The sequence below is a fragment of the Perca flavescens genome, chromosome 5 (assembly GCF_004354835.1).
Source record: "Perca flavescens isolate YP-PL-M2 chromosome 5, PFLA_1.0, whole genome shotgun sequence".
Lineage (NCBI taxonomy): Eukaryota > Metazoa > Chordata > Actinopteri > Perciformes > Percidae > Perca > Perca flavescens.
Window position 1 is genome coordinate 16,675,492 of NC_041335.1, and position 16,299 is coordinate 16,691,790.

Genomic DNA, 16,299 nt, shown 5'->3' on the forward strand with positions numbered 1-16,299 from the left:
TGTATTTGTGTGTGTCAGACAGGCTCCTCCGATTGAGACACCCACTTTTCTAGCACCTCCTCGCCAGTCCCGGTGGGGAGTGATGACTCAAGCTTAAATGAGTCTTTTTTCTTTCTTTCTCTCGCTCTCTCTCGCATTAACCCAGCAAAGCACAAAGCGCTTCGCCCGCTAAGGGTACCTACTTATTGATAAAAGTCATTAATGATGACTCAGACCTCCTCCGGTGGTGTACTAAGTGTGATTTCTGCTTGTTAGTCTGCTCTGGACTGACAAGAGTGGTAAAGTCAATGTTTACCCTTCAGGATATAATGTGCATTTAGTTTGTTGCAAGAACTAAATATCCCTACAATGAATGATGAGAAAAACTTAGAGGACCTTTTGAAGAAGTTAATTTTGGTTTATATCTCGATTGTGGGACAGATAAAGAGGTTGAGGTGTAAATTAGGGGCGGATCAAGGCTGCATTACCAACTGCCTCAGGGTCCCATAGCTTCAGCCTGGTTTCTTACAATGTAATTGAATATTTATTTGGGAATAAGCACTACTAAATAAGTAATATCAGTAAACAAGATAAGGTCTTAAGGTGGATCCTGGAAATGGGTTAATGATGTCAATTTGAAGGTTTAGAGTTAGGGAAGGATGTTGTCAGTGCCAGAGTATCTCACAGCATCCCTGGGTTTGATCGTGGGATTACTGTTCAGTTGGGGGGAGGGCTTGTATAAGGTCGAGACTTGAATCAAGGGCATGCTGGGTTATTTTTGGGGGACTGTGAAAGTTTAGAGTTAAAGAAAGGGTTAAAGTTGGGTTTCAGTTTAAGGTTTGGTGTTGGGGGAAGTAATACATACACCGTGAGTCTTTACAAAAACAGAAGATCAAAATGCGTGTGTCATCAAGTGACTCAGTAGTGTAATACCAACTCAACCCAGACACGACTACACGATCACGCACCAATTTTTTTATCAGGTGATTGTTTTCTGTCAACTATCGGGACTCTCTCTCTCTCTCTCTCTCTCTCTCTCTCTCTCTCTCTCTCTTGCTCTCTCTCTCCAAATATGACTCTGTTTCCCTGCACAGTGAACCCCAGCCTCCGACATGCCTGCTGCTCAGACCGATCAATCTTACGAGAGGAGACAAGTAGCCTAAAGCACAGCCACTGCTCTGTTTCTAATTCAAATTCTTAAATCAAACTTCACCCTAAATGTAACTTAAGCCAGAGTCTTCGTGAGCAGACGTTGAACAAAGAGCCCTGCTGGTTGAGAGGGCAGGGTTTGCTCTCCAGACTGCAAACGGATTTTTTAGACACAGACAGGACCAGTAATATCGGACACAAGGCAGCGGGCTCGGTAAGGAAACACAAATCTCTTTTTTTTTTTTTTTTTTTTTTTAGGCGAAAACTGCCTACATCTATAGATGTAGATTTTACACCGCACAGGTCGGACCGGGGGAGATCATGGATGGGGGAGTAGACAAATTTCCCGACCATGACTAGTCTGTTAGGCTACCTCACATCACAGCCTCGATTAATAAGTGAATTATGATTTATGTATGCATATTTATGAATGAACCACAATGTATGAACTTTTTGTCCTTCTTATAGCCTAGTTGTGGTTATGTGATGGATGTAGGTTTTATGGCAGGCTGGAAGTTGTCCGAGGTTTTCCATTGAAACGTCATGATGCACCTCAGTGTTTGGTCACCGGTTATTTCAGAGCCTGTGATCCTCCCGACGTTTCTGACGTCAATTTATAAGGACCCAGCAGTGCCGGGGCGGCAGGCACATAACAGGGCTGAAGAAAAGAAAGAGATTGAATCGCGGACCGGACCCTGTTGATGTGATATTCTTAATTTATTGCTGAGCATTCTGGTAGGTTTTTCTTTATTTCATTTCATTTTCTTTTCTTTTCTTTTCATTATCTTCCTATACATTCGCGCATCCCCTTATCTTTGTCTTTATAACCTGCTATTCATTGTATGGGTTAATATGGGAAATAGCCTATCTCGGATTTATCATTCGGTAGCCTATAACCCAATAGTTGGTGTAAATGATGGTATAAATTGGTGTAAATTGTCGGGTTTTAAGATTTTGGACTGTAGCCTACTACCTAATAGCGAAACGGTAACTCTTTGTCTGAAAGAGATTATTATAGCCTTATCATAATGTCATAACGTTAGATGTAACGGGTTTTTTTTTCGTCGACTTTTGTTCTCTCTTGGACTGGTCATACAGGATCAGCTGTGTCCTGTTCAGAGGTAGGCTACAGCAGTGTCTCAGTGAAGAGGTTTGTGCTGTCTGACAGGTTGTGTGTCTCCAGCAGGTTAAACACCGCAGATCTGGCGGCAGATCATGTGTAGGATCAGCAAATAGCCAAGTCAATTGTATGTAGGCCTATTGTGCAAAATCACATTTCAAAATAAGTGCATTGTCTAAATACCAGCCGGGCTGAGCTGAGCTGAGAGGGAGAAGCCACTAAGCAGATGACGGGGATTCCTCTGCACTCCACCTGACTCTACATCAGCACAGCAAGCACATCCCCATAGCAACAGCTAGTAAAACCAGCACTCAGTGTTCCCATTTCCAACTATCACTAAATAGATTTCACAGTAAAGTCCTAAAGGAGAGCTTTTGAGTGCACTCTGCACCTCTGCCAGGACACATATATATATAGTCTGTTGGTCTGTCCAGCATCAGCCTGGGAGGAGTGTTATGAGACTAACAGTAACCTCGTATATCTCTCACCAGTGACTGACCACGGCCTGAGCTGAAGAGGGGGGGTCCCAATCCCGAGAGTGTATGCGTGTGTGCAGATATGGGGAAGGACTACTACAAGACCCTGGGAATCCCCAAGGGCTCCAACGAGGAGGAGATCAAGAAGGCCTACCGGCGCATGGCACTGCGCTTCCACCCTGACAAGAACAAGGATGCCAACGCCGAGGAGAAGTTCAAAGAGATCGCAGAGGCCTATGAGGTACTCAGCGACCCCAAGAAGAGGGTCGTCTATGATCAGCTAGGAGAGGAAGGTGAGGAGGGGAGGTTCATGTCTGACTTTGATCCTGTCTGTCTGTCTGTCTGTGTCTGTGTCTGTCTGTGTCTGTCTGTCTGTCTGTCTGTCTGTCTGTCTGTCTGTCTGTCTGTCTGTGTCTGTCTGTCTGTCTGTCTGTCTGTCTGTCTAGGATCATTGAGTGAAAGCGGTCAGAGAGTGCAGGCAGAGCAGGATCCAGCGCTCTGTCAGTGAGGCCTTGTTAAACAGGCGTTATTATGTATTAAGTTGTTATTAAAAAATAGCTCAGGAACAGCATCTAATATCACAGTGGAGGGCTTTGGTGGTCTTCAGTCACTGAAGTAATAATACTGTCTCTTCTATGTTTATTGTGTGTATGTATGTGCAGAAATGTGTGTGTTTGTCTATTGTTATCTTTAGTTTCAACATCACTTAGTAGCTCTAATACTTTATAGTCTACCTCAGCTGCCAGTGTAGTGTGTGTGTGTGTGTGTGTGTGTGTGTGTGTGTGTGTGTGTGTGTGTGTGTGTGTGTGTGTGTGTGTGTGTGTGTGTGTGTGTGTGTGTGTGTGTGTGTGTGTGTGTTAGCTGACAGACAGATGGCTTAAGATCATTACGTGGTTGAGATAGGAATAGCTGCGGCTGCTGTAGTTTGCATTTGTGGGTGTTTTGTGCATGTGTCTCCGTTGAAAAAGTGTGGGTTAGAGTGTGTATTTGTGTGAGCGTGTTGGACAGAGTGACCTGGTATTTTATGAGTTCCTCCACCACCAGCGCTGTTGGAAGATCAGTGATGCTGTAAGATTTTTTCCGACCACGTGGGCTGTGCTCTCCTCTGTGCTGTTACCCACACACAGTTTTTATTCTGAACATTGTCCTGTGTCTGGTATCTCAGTTTGTATTGCTGTGTGTTTTTTCAGCACGGAGGACGTTTGAGTGTGCATTTGCGTGTGAGGTCTCACATTCTTCTCTCTCTTTTCTCTCTCAGGTTTGAGGACAGGAGGCAGCAGCTCTTCAGGTGCTCCTGGCAGCTCAACGTACCACTACACCTTCCACGGAGACCCACACGCCACCTTTGCCTCCTTCTTTGGCGGCTCCAACCCCTTCGACATGTTTTTTGGCTCCAACCGCAGCCACAGCCGCTCTAACGGGTTCTCCTTTCACAACGACCATGACGCAGAGCAGGACATGGACATGGACGAGGATGACCCCTTTGCTCATATCGGGAGACAGTTCGGCTTTCCAGGGGGGATGAACAACGGCTTCCCAGGGGAGGGCCGCAGAAGGAGGGGGGTGCCGTCAGAGCGCCTGGGGACCGCGCGAAAGCACCAGGACCCTCCAGTGGTCCATGAGTTGAAGGTCTCGCTGGAAGAGATCTTCCACGGCTGCACCAAGCGCATGAAGATCACCCGCCGCAGGCTGAACCCGGATGGGCGCAGCATGAGGACAGAGGACAAGATCCTTAACATTATCATCAAGAAGGGCTGGAAGGAGGGGACCAAAATCACCTTCCCGAAGGAGGGGGACGAGACCCCTGAGAACATTCCTGCCGATATAGCCTTTGTGCTTAAAGACAAAGGGCACGTCCACTTCAAGAGAGATGGTTCCAATATCATTTTTAACTGCAAGATCAGTCTAAAAGAGGTGCGTCTGTCCCTTTTCATCTAACCTCTCTCTCTTCGGTCTTGCTATCTGTCTATCTTGTCCTCTCTCCTTGTCACGGTTCTGCATGTAGATGAGTAGATGCTGCTGAGGTTGGGAGTTTGATTCCCAGTGGAGCAAACCGGGCAGAAAATGAATGCATTCATGGAGCTGCAAAGGCTTGGATGAATATCCAAAAATGGCACACTTTTTTTTTTTCAACTCCTTTTCGTCGTATGATTTTTGTCCTGGGTACCTGGGTAAACGGTGGATGAGATGGAGATGTGTGACTGTAATTTTTTAATTTGCTGCAGGGCAGGATCAGTGTACAGCAGAGTCTCTGTCACTGCAGTGTGAGAGAAGCAGCGGGAATGTGGTGTCCTTGTGTGACCGGCGTAGAGCCATCGTCCTCACTTCTTCTGCACTGCTGTATGCATACATATTCATAAACACACATGCAAGCAGGCACACATTAAATGACACACAGGAATAAACATGCACACTCTCTTGTATCTTCTAGCGTGTTTGCACACACTTGGTTAAAGATTGATTGTAGTGTGACAGTGGTGACAATCCAGGCTGCTATTACTGTGACTGGCAGGACATTTAATTAGCCGCTCCTATGAGGGCAACGGGTCCAGCACAGCTCTGCTCTGTCTGTGAATTACACAAGCCTCAATGTTTCTAATAGCACTGCCACTCACTGGCCTGCGCACCACATGGTTGGCTTATCGACAGGTGTTCTCAAAGAGATGTCAGGGGAGTTGTTTGAACTCCACTCAAGCCCATTTTAAACAGTTTCTCTCTAAAAGCAGCACCAGCTCTACAGAAGTAATTCGCCGGTAAACAAGGGCGCCTGCACACAGCCCATCTATGAAGACAGCAACGTTAATGAGAGCACATTGGAGTCACATTAGGCAGGAGATGGTACTTGATCAAACCTGCACAATGATTGAGTTTGCACTGCAGAACTCCCGCAGCTAAGTCTCCCACTCTTATGGCAGCCAGATAAGAGACTTAAGTCTGATGCAGCTAAAGACGGTATGGGGGATAGAAGGGGAAATGTCGATGGTGGGGGGGGTATCCGGGGAATATTATGAAAGTGGGTCAGATGATTCAGTATCCAAAGCAAATAAGAGCTCATATTCCACTGCTCCACTCTGCTCTGCTTCCCTGAGGATGTGATGCTAAATGCTGCAGTGAAAACACAGCACCAGCTACATGCTGCACACCAGACAACCTGCTACATATAATGTTACAAATGTTATGCAATGCACCAGAAGATAATATAACCTAGCAAACATTCTGTGCATTCTGTTGTACAGAAACAGAAGAGAAAGCCGATATAGTTAATAGTTTATCTTATTTTGACTGCTGTATGATTCCCCTGCTAATTGGTTGCTGAATTTAGTTTACTGCCTGAAGCATGCCCCTATGAGCAGTTTCATTTAGTGCCGCCACGCTCGTTTGACCAAGCTATAAACTCCTGGGAGACTCTGCTAGAGGAAACTTCCAGCCCTGCGATGTCTTCACTGTGACAGCAGTCACAGTGAAGACACGGATTTCCCTGAAACCGACCTATAACTGGCTCTATCGTCTGGCTCTTTCTGGCGTTAACGATGCCTCTGCAGTGTGCCGCTATCGTCTGTGGCGGTGCTTTTTCGAGCTCCTGTCGCCACTGCACTCAGCTGAGCAGCAAAAACCACGTCCAAACACACGTAGGTGCTAACTGTAGCTGTTGGGTTCTAAAGGCAAAGTGGACAGCTTTTTACAGCTACACTTCTGATATCAATTAGAAACGCATGTATACTGTTTATATACCACAGTCTTGTGAGGACTATTTGATTATGAGGACACTTTTAACTGGTCCTTTCAGCAAAAAAGCTGATCACTGATAACTGCTGGGACAACGTTAGGATATGGCCCTCGGGAATAAATCTACAGATCATTCTCACAAACATAGCAAAATCAAAGTGTATGTGTTTGTGTCAAACTCTAGAGCTATGTTGTCTGAGCTAAGGCTTATGCATTCAGCGGGCCCTCAGATCAGCTGGTAGTGTCATGGCAACCTGTCTCTGTGTGTAAGACTTGTTTTAGTGAATGGTATTGTTCATAATAAGAGGATAAGCACTAGTGTCTATCACAGTCATAGGCTAAATCACATCCTAATGTATGTCGCGGGTTAAAGGAGGCTGATGTCATGGCTGGAAAACTCCGTCTGTCCTCTGAAGCAGCTGCTCTGCTTGACCGGATTTCAACTGTCCACATGTCCATTCCACTAAAAAAAACACTAGACGAGACAAGAAAAAAATTCTTCAGCAGTCTTAATACAAGATTGGCCACGTAATGACATGGACTGGGTGTTAGAGGTTAAGCATGTGCCAATGCATGCAAAATCACTATTACATCATGAGGGGCTGGTTACCTCGAGATGATTGGTGTTAAGATTTGAGATTAAGAGTTGAGAGGGCAAGTTGAACTACTAATGCTTTCCATCAAAATGGTTGCCACAAATAGAATATAGCTCAATGAAGATTCAGATTTGGATGTATTGCCAGGAAATTTGTTACACAGATTCATGTTCCCCTCAGGAGGAATTGTAATAATGCCCTGACTTTTCGTCTATGTGTTCAATACAAATAGTTGTAAAACTAAAAACACCTTGTGTTTCAAATCAAATCATAAATTTCAACAGCTACGTCAAAACCATATGGTCAGTGTCCCAAACCCTTCAAAGAACAAGATGTCCCACTATCATTCTTTAAAATACGTAAAAAATTTTTTGGACCTTTTAATGTCCCCTGGGTAATTTTAAATTATGATTCTATTTTTCTCTCATTTCTAAACCCTTTCAATCCTAGTGAATTATAGGTCATCCACAATGGCTCTTCATCTTATTATTTCCACACCTTTATGGTATTTATTCGCTGACCTGATTTTGTTTAGAAAATGCATTATATAAGAAAACATTTTTATTAATCAAGATGTTCATTCACAGAGTTGTGGATTTAAATAGTTATTTTTATTCAGTGCAAATCTGGTGAGTGATGCTCACTGGAAAGTCTGTGAAGTCGTGATAACCACAGGTCTTTATGTTTAGTTTAGCCCTCTCTACGCTCTGACTGGATTCATTTGGCATTGTGATAAGGAGGTGAGGCTTAGTGTGTGTGTGTGTGTGTGTGTGTGTGTGTGTGTGTGGGTGTGGGTGTGGGTGTGGGTGTGTGTGGGTGTGTGAGTGCGTTCTCTCCCCTCGTCCTGCCAGCCCATCTGACAAGCCCTCCAACTATTTACGAGCTCAGCCGATTCCTGCACTTCATTAGCCCCGGCTATGAGACCGTTGCTAAAATTAGTCCCCTATGCAATGTGTAGCCCCTCCAACACTGACACACACACACCCCTTCCACCTACACACAGCCACAAAGACCGGAAAACTTTTCCACTGCCAAGTCATGTTTTCCAAATGCTCCTGTTCCAAATGCTGTTCTGTAGACCCCACAGTGCTGCAGTTGATACTAAAACGATTTGTCAGTAAGGCCTACTTTTGCTCTCACACATACATACGCAATGAACACACACAGATAACGCTGGGAAGTTTGACTTGTTTGGAAGACGTACTGAGAGAAGATAAACTAAAGTTTTTAGATCATGGAAACATGAAGTCATTGAGATATTCATGGCTTTGGCATTTCATTCCTACTAAAGATATTAACCCTCTCAATCTCCTCTCTTCTCCCCTTCAGGCGTTGTGTGGCTGCACAGTTAGCATTCCCACACTGGAAAACCGCATCATCTCGCTCCCCTTTCATGACATCATCAAGCCAGGGACGGTGAAGCGACTCAGAGGGGAAGGCCTGCCTTTTCCCAAGAACCCGTCACAACGCGGTGACCTTATCGTCGAGTTTTCTGTCCGTTTTCCCGACAGGATTCCCCCTCAGTCCAGAGAGATTATCAGACAACACCTCCCCCAGTCATAGGAAGTCTCACCTTCAACCCTTCCACCACCACACACTCCAGACTAAATGGCCCAGATTGAGAAAACCAACCGTTAATACCTTCATTGTAGTTTCCCTTCCCACTTCCAGTCTTCATGTCCTGAGTTAATGCACGCAGCATTGAACAGACACTGTTGTTTGTAAGGACTTTACAGTGGGAGGATGAAGGAAGAATGCCTAGACAAATGGCAGTTTGTTTTGTTTTTGGCCCAAGCGCACACACACACACACACACACACACACACACACACACACACACACACAGACACCTGAGTAGCGGAGCAGTGCTGAGGATGGATTCAGCACAATTGTGGCTTATACTGGTCCTTTTCTTAACTCTGTTTTATACGGATTCATCAGTGGTTTTATATGCTGTCCAACTCTCTGATCCTTGTCTTTTTGTGATAGGATGAATCGTGAGATATTTTTTTAAATATTTTTTTTTTTTCCAGGATTTTCCTTTCCAAAGAAAGTTTCAAATATGATTATTTATTTTTACCTTGAGTGTACCAGCAGCTTCAGTATGTTCAGTGCAAACCCCCGGTTTTAACATAACCCCCAGCCCCCCCCCGCCCCCAACTGCCACCTGCTTTTCTTATGCTTATAGTCTATAGTCTTATAGTATATAAAGCATTGTGCTTGAAGTCTGTAGACCATTTAGTAAGATCTGTCTCCCCTAAAATCAGTTGTATTGATGTACTGAGTGCAATGCCAGCACGCACTTAAAGTCCTGTGTTACTTCAAACAGTATTAGCGTATCTCAGCTGCATTGGAAATCTTGGAATGACAATCACGTACAATAACAGCAGTGTAAGCTTGGATAATACAATCTGCACATGATATGGGTGCTTTCCCTTCTGAACTGAATAGCCTGGCTCGCTATCTGAGGGACATTTCGGTGCCTTAGCCACATATGTGAACACTCACACACAGGTCACACTGTAATAAACACAACCAGCCATGTTAGGGGCACAACAGATGATGCACTATGCCGTGTTAGACATTGCCATTGGAAGCTAGTGATCTTGGAAAACAGGTAAGTAAGCAATGTAATGTCAATCACCATATTGTACTGTATGTGAGCAAGGACATTTTTAGGGGAGGGATTTGATACAAAACTGCTGAATTTTGCCAGTGCATCCCTGTAAAGTGCCGTACAAGTACATGTTGGATTTCCCGGAGAAATAAAAGCATGAAATTAATCGGAAGTCCACAGTAAATAGAGATTTTCTCAGGGAAATCCAGCTTTGTTGTGTATATTCTGCTTTCTCTTGTGCCATTTGAAGGCCATGTCTCGGTGCTACTGTGAGCAGTGTCAAAAATAGACCCCCTTGGTGTCTACTTTTTTGTTTCAATTTGTGATTTGATAATTGCTTCTGTCCTCTGTAACACGTGCACATCCAATTTTACGTCTGTTTTTTTGAGTAGAAAACCCTGTTTGGAAACAGGTTTTGTAATATTGCAGCAGCCGTTCTCTGTCTCAGCTGCAGGGAGCTCTCTTCAGCTCTTCCTACTGTAGTTTACAGCAATGATAAGATGTATGTGTGAGAATGGTTTATGCGGCCAACACTAGTAGGTCATATATATCTCATGTATGGCAAAATGTTTGAATTCAACATGTTGATAAATGCACTTTTATGTCATAAAAGATACTGACGAAACTTTAAGGTGATGATGGGAGAGACTTGAATGACTCTCAGAGCCTCCGGGAACGCTGGACTATGGCTACAACCAGAATGCACAAGGGCTGCTGCCGAAAGACTGTAACTGCTTTTGTGCATTTTAAAATATTTATGATCTATTCATAATTGCAACAAATAAACCAAATGTGTGAACTTAATGGTGTGTGTCATTTGAGTTTCTCTTTCAAGAATGACCTGAGTGTGACGTTGGTGCTATGTGCCTGTGCACCTAAAAATGTTCACCTTAAGGAGTATGTTTGTATACTATACAGCTATAGATAATATTGAGATTGAAGCTTAATGTGCTATTAGAATACTATTAGAAAATAGCTAACCCTAATTTAGCAGTTCCACCTGTAATGGCGAAATTGCATTTAATCATAAATACATAAAATTATATTTTTATGTTTTTTCTACTTTAATTCTCTCACAAATGCTGAAAGGGAGTTTATCTCATTTCCACATGTAGAAATCTGATTCACAAAGTTTGGAACATAATGTGAGCACTGTCTGTCTGAACAGATAGGGGCTACAAGGTCACCCTAAAACTATCTCTAGTTTTCCCATGCCAGTTTGAGATGTAACTGGGGGGGGTGAAAGTCGTACAGGGAGGAGGAGGCGAAATGGCTCCGAGATGTTGCTTGTGTTTTTCGATTGTCTTCATGTGTATCAGATTGCCTGTAAAAATTGTAGTGTCATAATAAGCCAAGTGCGTGTGTGCTGTCACTCTGAAGCTGCATATAAGCCTAGTGTTCTTGTTCATTCATTTGCTGTGCCCTTCGTGAAATCATGTTGCTCCTATATTTGCAAATATATTTTTAATAAAATACAAAAACCTAACAGTGGTTTAGTCTCCTACTGTCTTATTTGTTTCACGTTACTAAACTCTCAGACCTTTACCCCTGCTGCAAAGGAGACTTCCACTACACACCAAAGAGAGATTTTCCCTTTTAAACTTCTAAAATGGTTTCATTTAAATAATATATAATAATATTTCATTAGAGAGAAGTCCTTTGTTTTTCATCTTTCCTTCCTCATAAATAATCTCAAAACTCCTCAGATGTATCCTGTGGCCCTTGAGAGGGGGCCCCCAGGGCTTGGGAACCAGTGGACCAAACAAGTGAACTGTATTAACACTATTTAAGCAACAAGTCTCTATTTAAAACAAGCTCCACCTCGACCAGCTACAACAGAAAAATGCTGCTTACACCTGGATGCATCTGTATTAAATCTAATACGTAATGTCACATATAACATATTTCAGTCACATAAGGGCCATTTTTCTGCAGAACAAGTCCTTTTACTTTTGACACATAAACTTAATTTTTTTCTGTAGGTTTTTAAATTGTATTGGCAAGATTATTTCAATAAAGTATCTGAGTACTTCTTCCACCAATGCTACTACAAAAATGAGTGACTGACATGTTGAGGAATGAATATGATCATAAACCTGGATATTGTTATGATCATGCATACAGGGATATGAATAAACATTAATATCCAGAATAAGATCAATAAGACTCAAAACTGAAATGATGTGCATCTGAACGAACTAACTGATCTGCTATCAGGTCTTAGAAACCAACAAAAGGAGGGAAGAATATTGTCTGATCAAACATTGGCAATATATGTTTAACTTTGTGTTATTTTGATGAGTGGAGTTTGAACATTTCCCATCAGTTTGAGTTACAGATAAACAAATAAAGGTGAACTTTGATCTCAGTAGCCTGTTAAAATCCAGCTGACAACTACCCTCAGCTGATCACTGCTCCGTCTACCAGAGCGATCACGGGGAGGAACTAAAGTCTGGAATGAAAAATAAAGAGACTCTCATTTAATTTATGTTTAATCTCTGTATGGTGTTGGAGCACTAGCGAATTACACACTGTTCTGCTGCTGGGTCAGGAGGCAGTCAAGGCAGGTGATCTGTGTTAAGAGACTATGATCATGTGAAACAAATGCAGTGTGTGTGTGTGTGTGTGTGTGTGTGTGTGTGTGTGTGTGTGTGTGTGTGTGTGTGTGTGTGTGTGTGTGTGTGTGTGTGTGTGTGTGTGTGTGTGTGTGTGTGTCACATGGTAAGGATATAGCAGACAATTAGTGAACCATTGAAAGGCTCTGAGATGTGCCGCAGTAACACCACACTGTGACTAATGCCATATACCTGTATCAGCTATTTCTGGCAATAAGGCTGGGTTCGCAGATGGTTTATATTTCAACCGAAACACAGAAAGGAAAAAAAGCAGGCCACCAAATAGTATTTTTTGCTGCTTTGTGACTGGAATTTCATCTACATGTATGATGCCTACTGCTTTGTGAAAGGCTAGAGTGCATGTAGACCTACACACACAACCCCTGCTGTGGTGCAGGAGTTAATGAATTCAGATGTGAGTGATAATCATTAACAAAGTATTGGGACATGATGACTGGGTCCGGTCCCATAGGAGTCTACATGTGAACACCTCACACACTTCTCTGTCTGTCTTTCCTCCATCAGATTCTCAGGGTTGAAACATGAGTGCCTTCGTGACACTCTCAACAGGCCAGAGGATGCCCGTGGTCGGACTTGGCACATGGAAGAGCGGCCCAGGACAGGTAGAACTAAACAGGCTTTGTTTGGGCTGATCACATTTTTGGAAATTGTTAAATGATTTAAAAAAAAAAAAAAAAAAAAAAAAACTAAAACTGTGTATGTGTCCATGTGTTCTCAGGTGAAGCAGGCAGTGCTGGCAGCTTTAGACTGTGGCTACAGACACATTGACTGTGCTGCAGCATACAGCAATGAACAGGAGGTGGGAGAGGCTCTGTCTACCAGGCTCGGCCCAGGGAAGGTAAGGAACTCGGGTTCAGCGTGAATCACATGTTGATCTCGACAGCTCATTCTTGACCTTGGAAACAGCAGCTGACAAAATAATCTCGATTCAAGATGCACCGTACTGTACTTCCTTGCTCTGGTGCTTTCAACCCTATCACAGTTTTAATTTTTTTATTTTAAAGCCTGTACCAAGTGTAGACAAGATTCATTTATATTAATATGAATTATTAATAAAGTTAGTGTTGGGTTTAGGATTAACAGAGGATTCATGATTTAAATACATTCTGGGTTAAGACTGAGAGTCTACAAATGCTGGGTGACACTGTTTACTCATAAACCTCGGATAACATAATAATAAAAAAAAAAAAATCAATATCCGAGCAAGTGTTGCTGAAACATTTTCATGATACACCTGAACTCTACTCTCTCTGATTCAAACATACACAAAACTACCTTGAATTATCAGGCATGATACAGCAACTACCAGGTTTTGATACAGCGAATGTTGTTTGTACCCATTATCCTTTTCCCTCCAGGCTCTGCGTCGTGAGGAGGTGTTTGTAACATCCAAACTGTGGAACACCAAACATGACCCGGAGGATGTTGAGGAAGCGTGCAGAACCAGTCTGGCCCACCTGGGTCTCTCCTATTTGGACCTGTACCTTATGCACTGGCCCATGGCTTTTCAGTGAGCAGCTGCACAAAATGATTAACAGATTTTGCCTCCCAGTGGTTGTCATCGTGTGGATCAGTGTGACATGACGTAATAACATTATCTGAAGCAGCCGCTGTGTATGTGGATGTCTTAGGCGGGGGAAGGAGCAGATGCCTCGACGAGAAGATGGAAGTGTTTGTTACTCTGACACACACTACAGAGATACTTGGGCAGCCATGGAGAGCCTAGTGGACAAAGGTCTGGTCAAAGCTATAGGGCTGTCCAACTTCAATGCCAGGCAGATTGATGACATCATCAGCATGGCCAGACACACACCTGTGGTTAACCAGGTACAATGTGGCTTTCTCATAGGCCAAAATGAATACATTTGATAAGGTTTTATTGACAATAGAGAATGTCTCAAGTCAGAAATAGGCTTAAAAACTGTCAAATTGTGTCTCATTGTGCCACAGGTGGAATGCCATCCTTATTTGTCTCAAACAGATCTCCTGTCTCACTGTCGGTAAGTATAACTCAAGTGTAACACATTAAAGGGGTTAAAGCAAGAAACCATTTGTGAGCCTAAAATGCTGCCCTGGAGGAAATGCGTACAATGTACTGAATTAAGTATTATATAAATGTAAAAGTGCCTGCTATCGTTAAGCCCTGACATTATCAAAATGTATTTTCTTTGAGGTCAATTCCATCAAATATTGTTCTCACTGTGTCAGTTATCCGTGCATACACCTCTGCCTCAGGTCCGTGGCGGTTTGTGTGACAGCCTACAGTCCTCTGGGCAGCGGGGACAGACCCTGGGCCTCTCCTGATGAACCAAGTCTGCTACAGGACCCTCAACTGGGAGCCATCGCCCAGAGATACCAGAAAACACCTGCCCAGCTCATTCTCAGGTAAGACACAAGACCTCAACGTAAAAGTTGTAAGCTCAGGTGTACAATCAGATCAAAGCCCCGACCGCTTTGGCTTAAATTTTTGGTGTCCTTCTGGTAGGTGGCATGTTCAGAGGGGTGTCGTGTGTATTCCTAAAAGTGTGACGCCCGCAAGGATCCAGCAGAACTTGCAGGTGTTTGACTTTTCTCTGTCAGAAGACGACATGAAGCTGATCGAATCCTTCAACCGCAACAAGCGCTTCATTGTCCCAGCAGTCAAGGTGAGTCACTGATCGTACGTATAATGCAATTATCTAATCAACCAATCACACGGCAGCTGCTTCAATGCATTTAGGGGTGTGGTCCAGGTCTAGACAATCTCCTGAACTCCAAACTGAATGTCAGAATGGGAAAGAAAGGTGATCTAAGCAACTTTGAGCGTGGCATGGCTGGTCTGAGTATTTCACAATCTGCTCAGTTACTGGGATTTTCACCCACAACCATTTCTAGGATTTACAAAGAATGGTCTGAAAAAGGAAAAACATCCATTATGCTGCAATCCTGGGGGGCGAAAATGCCTTGTTGATGCTAGAGATCAGAGGAGAATGGGCCGACTGATTCCAGCTGATAGAAGATCAACTTTGACTCAAATAACCACTCGTTACAACCGAGGTATGCAGCAAAGCATTTGTGAAGCCAACCTTGAGGCGGATGGGCTACCCCAGCAGAAGACCCCACCGGGTACCACTCATCTCCACTAAAAATAGGAAAATTAGGCTACAATTTGCAAACAGAATGAGAACATGGATCGGTCATGCCTTGTTACCACTGGGCAGGCTGCTGGTGGTGGTGTAATGGTGTGGGGGATGCTATCCTATCAATATGGGTCAACATTTCTAAAGAATGCTTCCAGCAACTTGTTGAATCAATGCCACAAAGAATTAAGGCAGTTCTGAAGGTAAAAGGGGGTCAAACACAGTATTAGTATGGTGTTCCTAATAATCCTTTAGGTGAGTGTATGTTTATATACGTATATGACAGCTATCTCAATCCAAAATTAACTTAACGCTCAACTGCTGTAGACTCACAGATGACACATCAGCCTGTTTTAGATTTCCATGAATCTGCTGAGAGCTGGACTATAAGAAGCAGGGCCATATTCCTGATTCCTGTAGTTTTCTGTTGTAAAGACATTTTTTATTAATATGTATAGTGTCAAATCATAAACATCTCAGGACACTTAACAGAAAGGTCTAGACCTTACTCTATACAAACCCTCATGTATAGCTATAAAGGTGAGCATAACCAATTTGTCTTTTTGTTGTTTGTTTTTTTAAACAGAGAGATGGCAAGAGTGTGTGGAGAGATGCAGAACATCCTCATTTCCCCTTCAATGATCCTTACTGAGTCTACACACAAAGAATGCAATACTGTCTTTAAAATTGACTGTCGCACACACTGAAGAAACCAAATATCTAAACTGAATTCAAATATGATCAAATGCATTTTCCATTTGGGATGAAGGTTATTAATTTAGTATTTAAATTACTTAATTTGTAAAAGAAAGTGCTTGAATCATGTTTCCCAGTAACTTCTTTAGTGAGATTGTAGTGATGAAGAATAAAGCGACTACCAC

The 16,299-nt window shown here is 43.1% G+C and overlaps 2 protein-coding genes across 4 annotated transcripts; both read left to right on the forward strand.

Moving 5' to 3' along the window:
• Positions 1-1,073: 1,073 nt before the first annotated feature.
• On the forward strand, positions 1,074-10,467 carry dnajb5 (DnaJ heat shock protein family (Hsp40) member B5). 2 transcript variants are annotated; one of them, XM_028578306.1, is made up of 5 exons: positions 1,074-1,342; positions 1,709-1,863; positions 2,740-3,017; positions 3,983-4,638; positions 8,376-10,467. In XM_028578306.1, the coding sequence occupies exons 3-5, from the start codon at positions 2,807-2,809 to the stop codon at positions 8,607-8,609; spliced, it is 1,101 nt and encodes a 366-aa protein (XP_028434107.1). In that variant the 5' UTR covers positions 1,074-1,342; positions 1,709-1,863; positions 2,740-2,806; the 3' UTR covers positions 8,610-10,467. The 2 variants fall into 2 exon arrangements, with proteins under 2 accessions (XP_028434107.1, XP_028434108.1); XM_028578307.1 differs by lacking the exon at positions 1,709-1,863.
• Positions 10,468-12,820: 2,353 nt separating this feature from the next.
• Positions 12,821-16,181, forward strand: akr1a1a (aldo-keto reductase family 1, member A1a (aldehyde reductase)). Of its 2 annotated transcripts, none has more exons than XM_028578507.1 (8): positions 12,821-12,901; positions 13,018-13,137; positions 13,658-13,809; positions 13,931-14,126; positions 14,250-14,299; positions 14,535-14,684; positions 14,785-14,948; positions 16,009-16,181. In XM_028578507.1, the coding sequence occupies exons 1-8, from the start codon at positions 12,821-12,823 to the stop codon at positions 16,068-16,070; spliced, it is 975 nt and encodes a 324-aa protein (XP_028434308.1). In that variant the 3' UTR covers positions 16,071-16,181. The 2 variants fall into 2 exon arrangements, with proteins under 2 accessions (XP_028434308.1, XP_028434307.1); XM_028578506.1 differs by having other exon boundaries at positions 14,785-14,944; positions 16,005-16,181.
• The last annotated feature ends 118 nt before the right edge of the window (positions 16,182-16,299 follow it).

Excerpts from the sequence above, each read along its gene's own strand:
- dnajb5 (XM_028578306.1), top strand. The coding sequence starts at position 2,807 with ATGGGGAAGGACTACTACAAGACCCTGGGAATCCCCAAGGGCTCCAAC. Across the intron at positions 3,018-3,982 it reads TGATCAGCTAGGAGAGGAAG|GTTTGAGGACAGGAGGCAGC; the intron begins GTGAGGAGGGGA and ends TTTCTCTCTCAG. Across the intron at positions 4,639-8,375 it reads GCAAGATCAGTCTAAAAGAG|GCGTTGTGTGGCTGCACAGT; the intron begins GTGCGTCTGTCC and ends TCTCCCCTTCAG.
- akr1a1a (XM_028578507.1), top strand. The coding sequence starts at position 12,821 with ATGAGTGCCTTCGTGACACTCTCAACAGGCCAGAGGATGCCCGTGGTC. Across the intron at positions 14,685-14,784 it reads CCTGCCCAGCTCATTCTCAG|GTGGCATGTTCAGAGGGGTG; the intron begins GTAAGACACAAG and ends TCCTTCTGGTAG. Across the intron at positions 14,949-16,008 it reads TGTCCCAGCAGTCAAGGTGA|ATGGCAAGAGTGTGTGGAGA; the intron begins GTCACTGATCGT and ends TTAAACAGAGAG.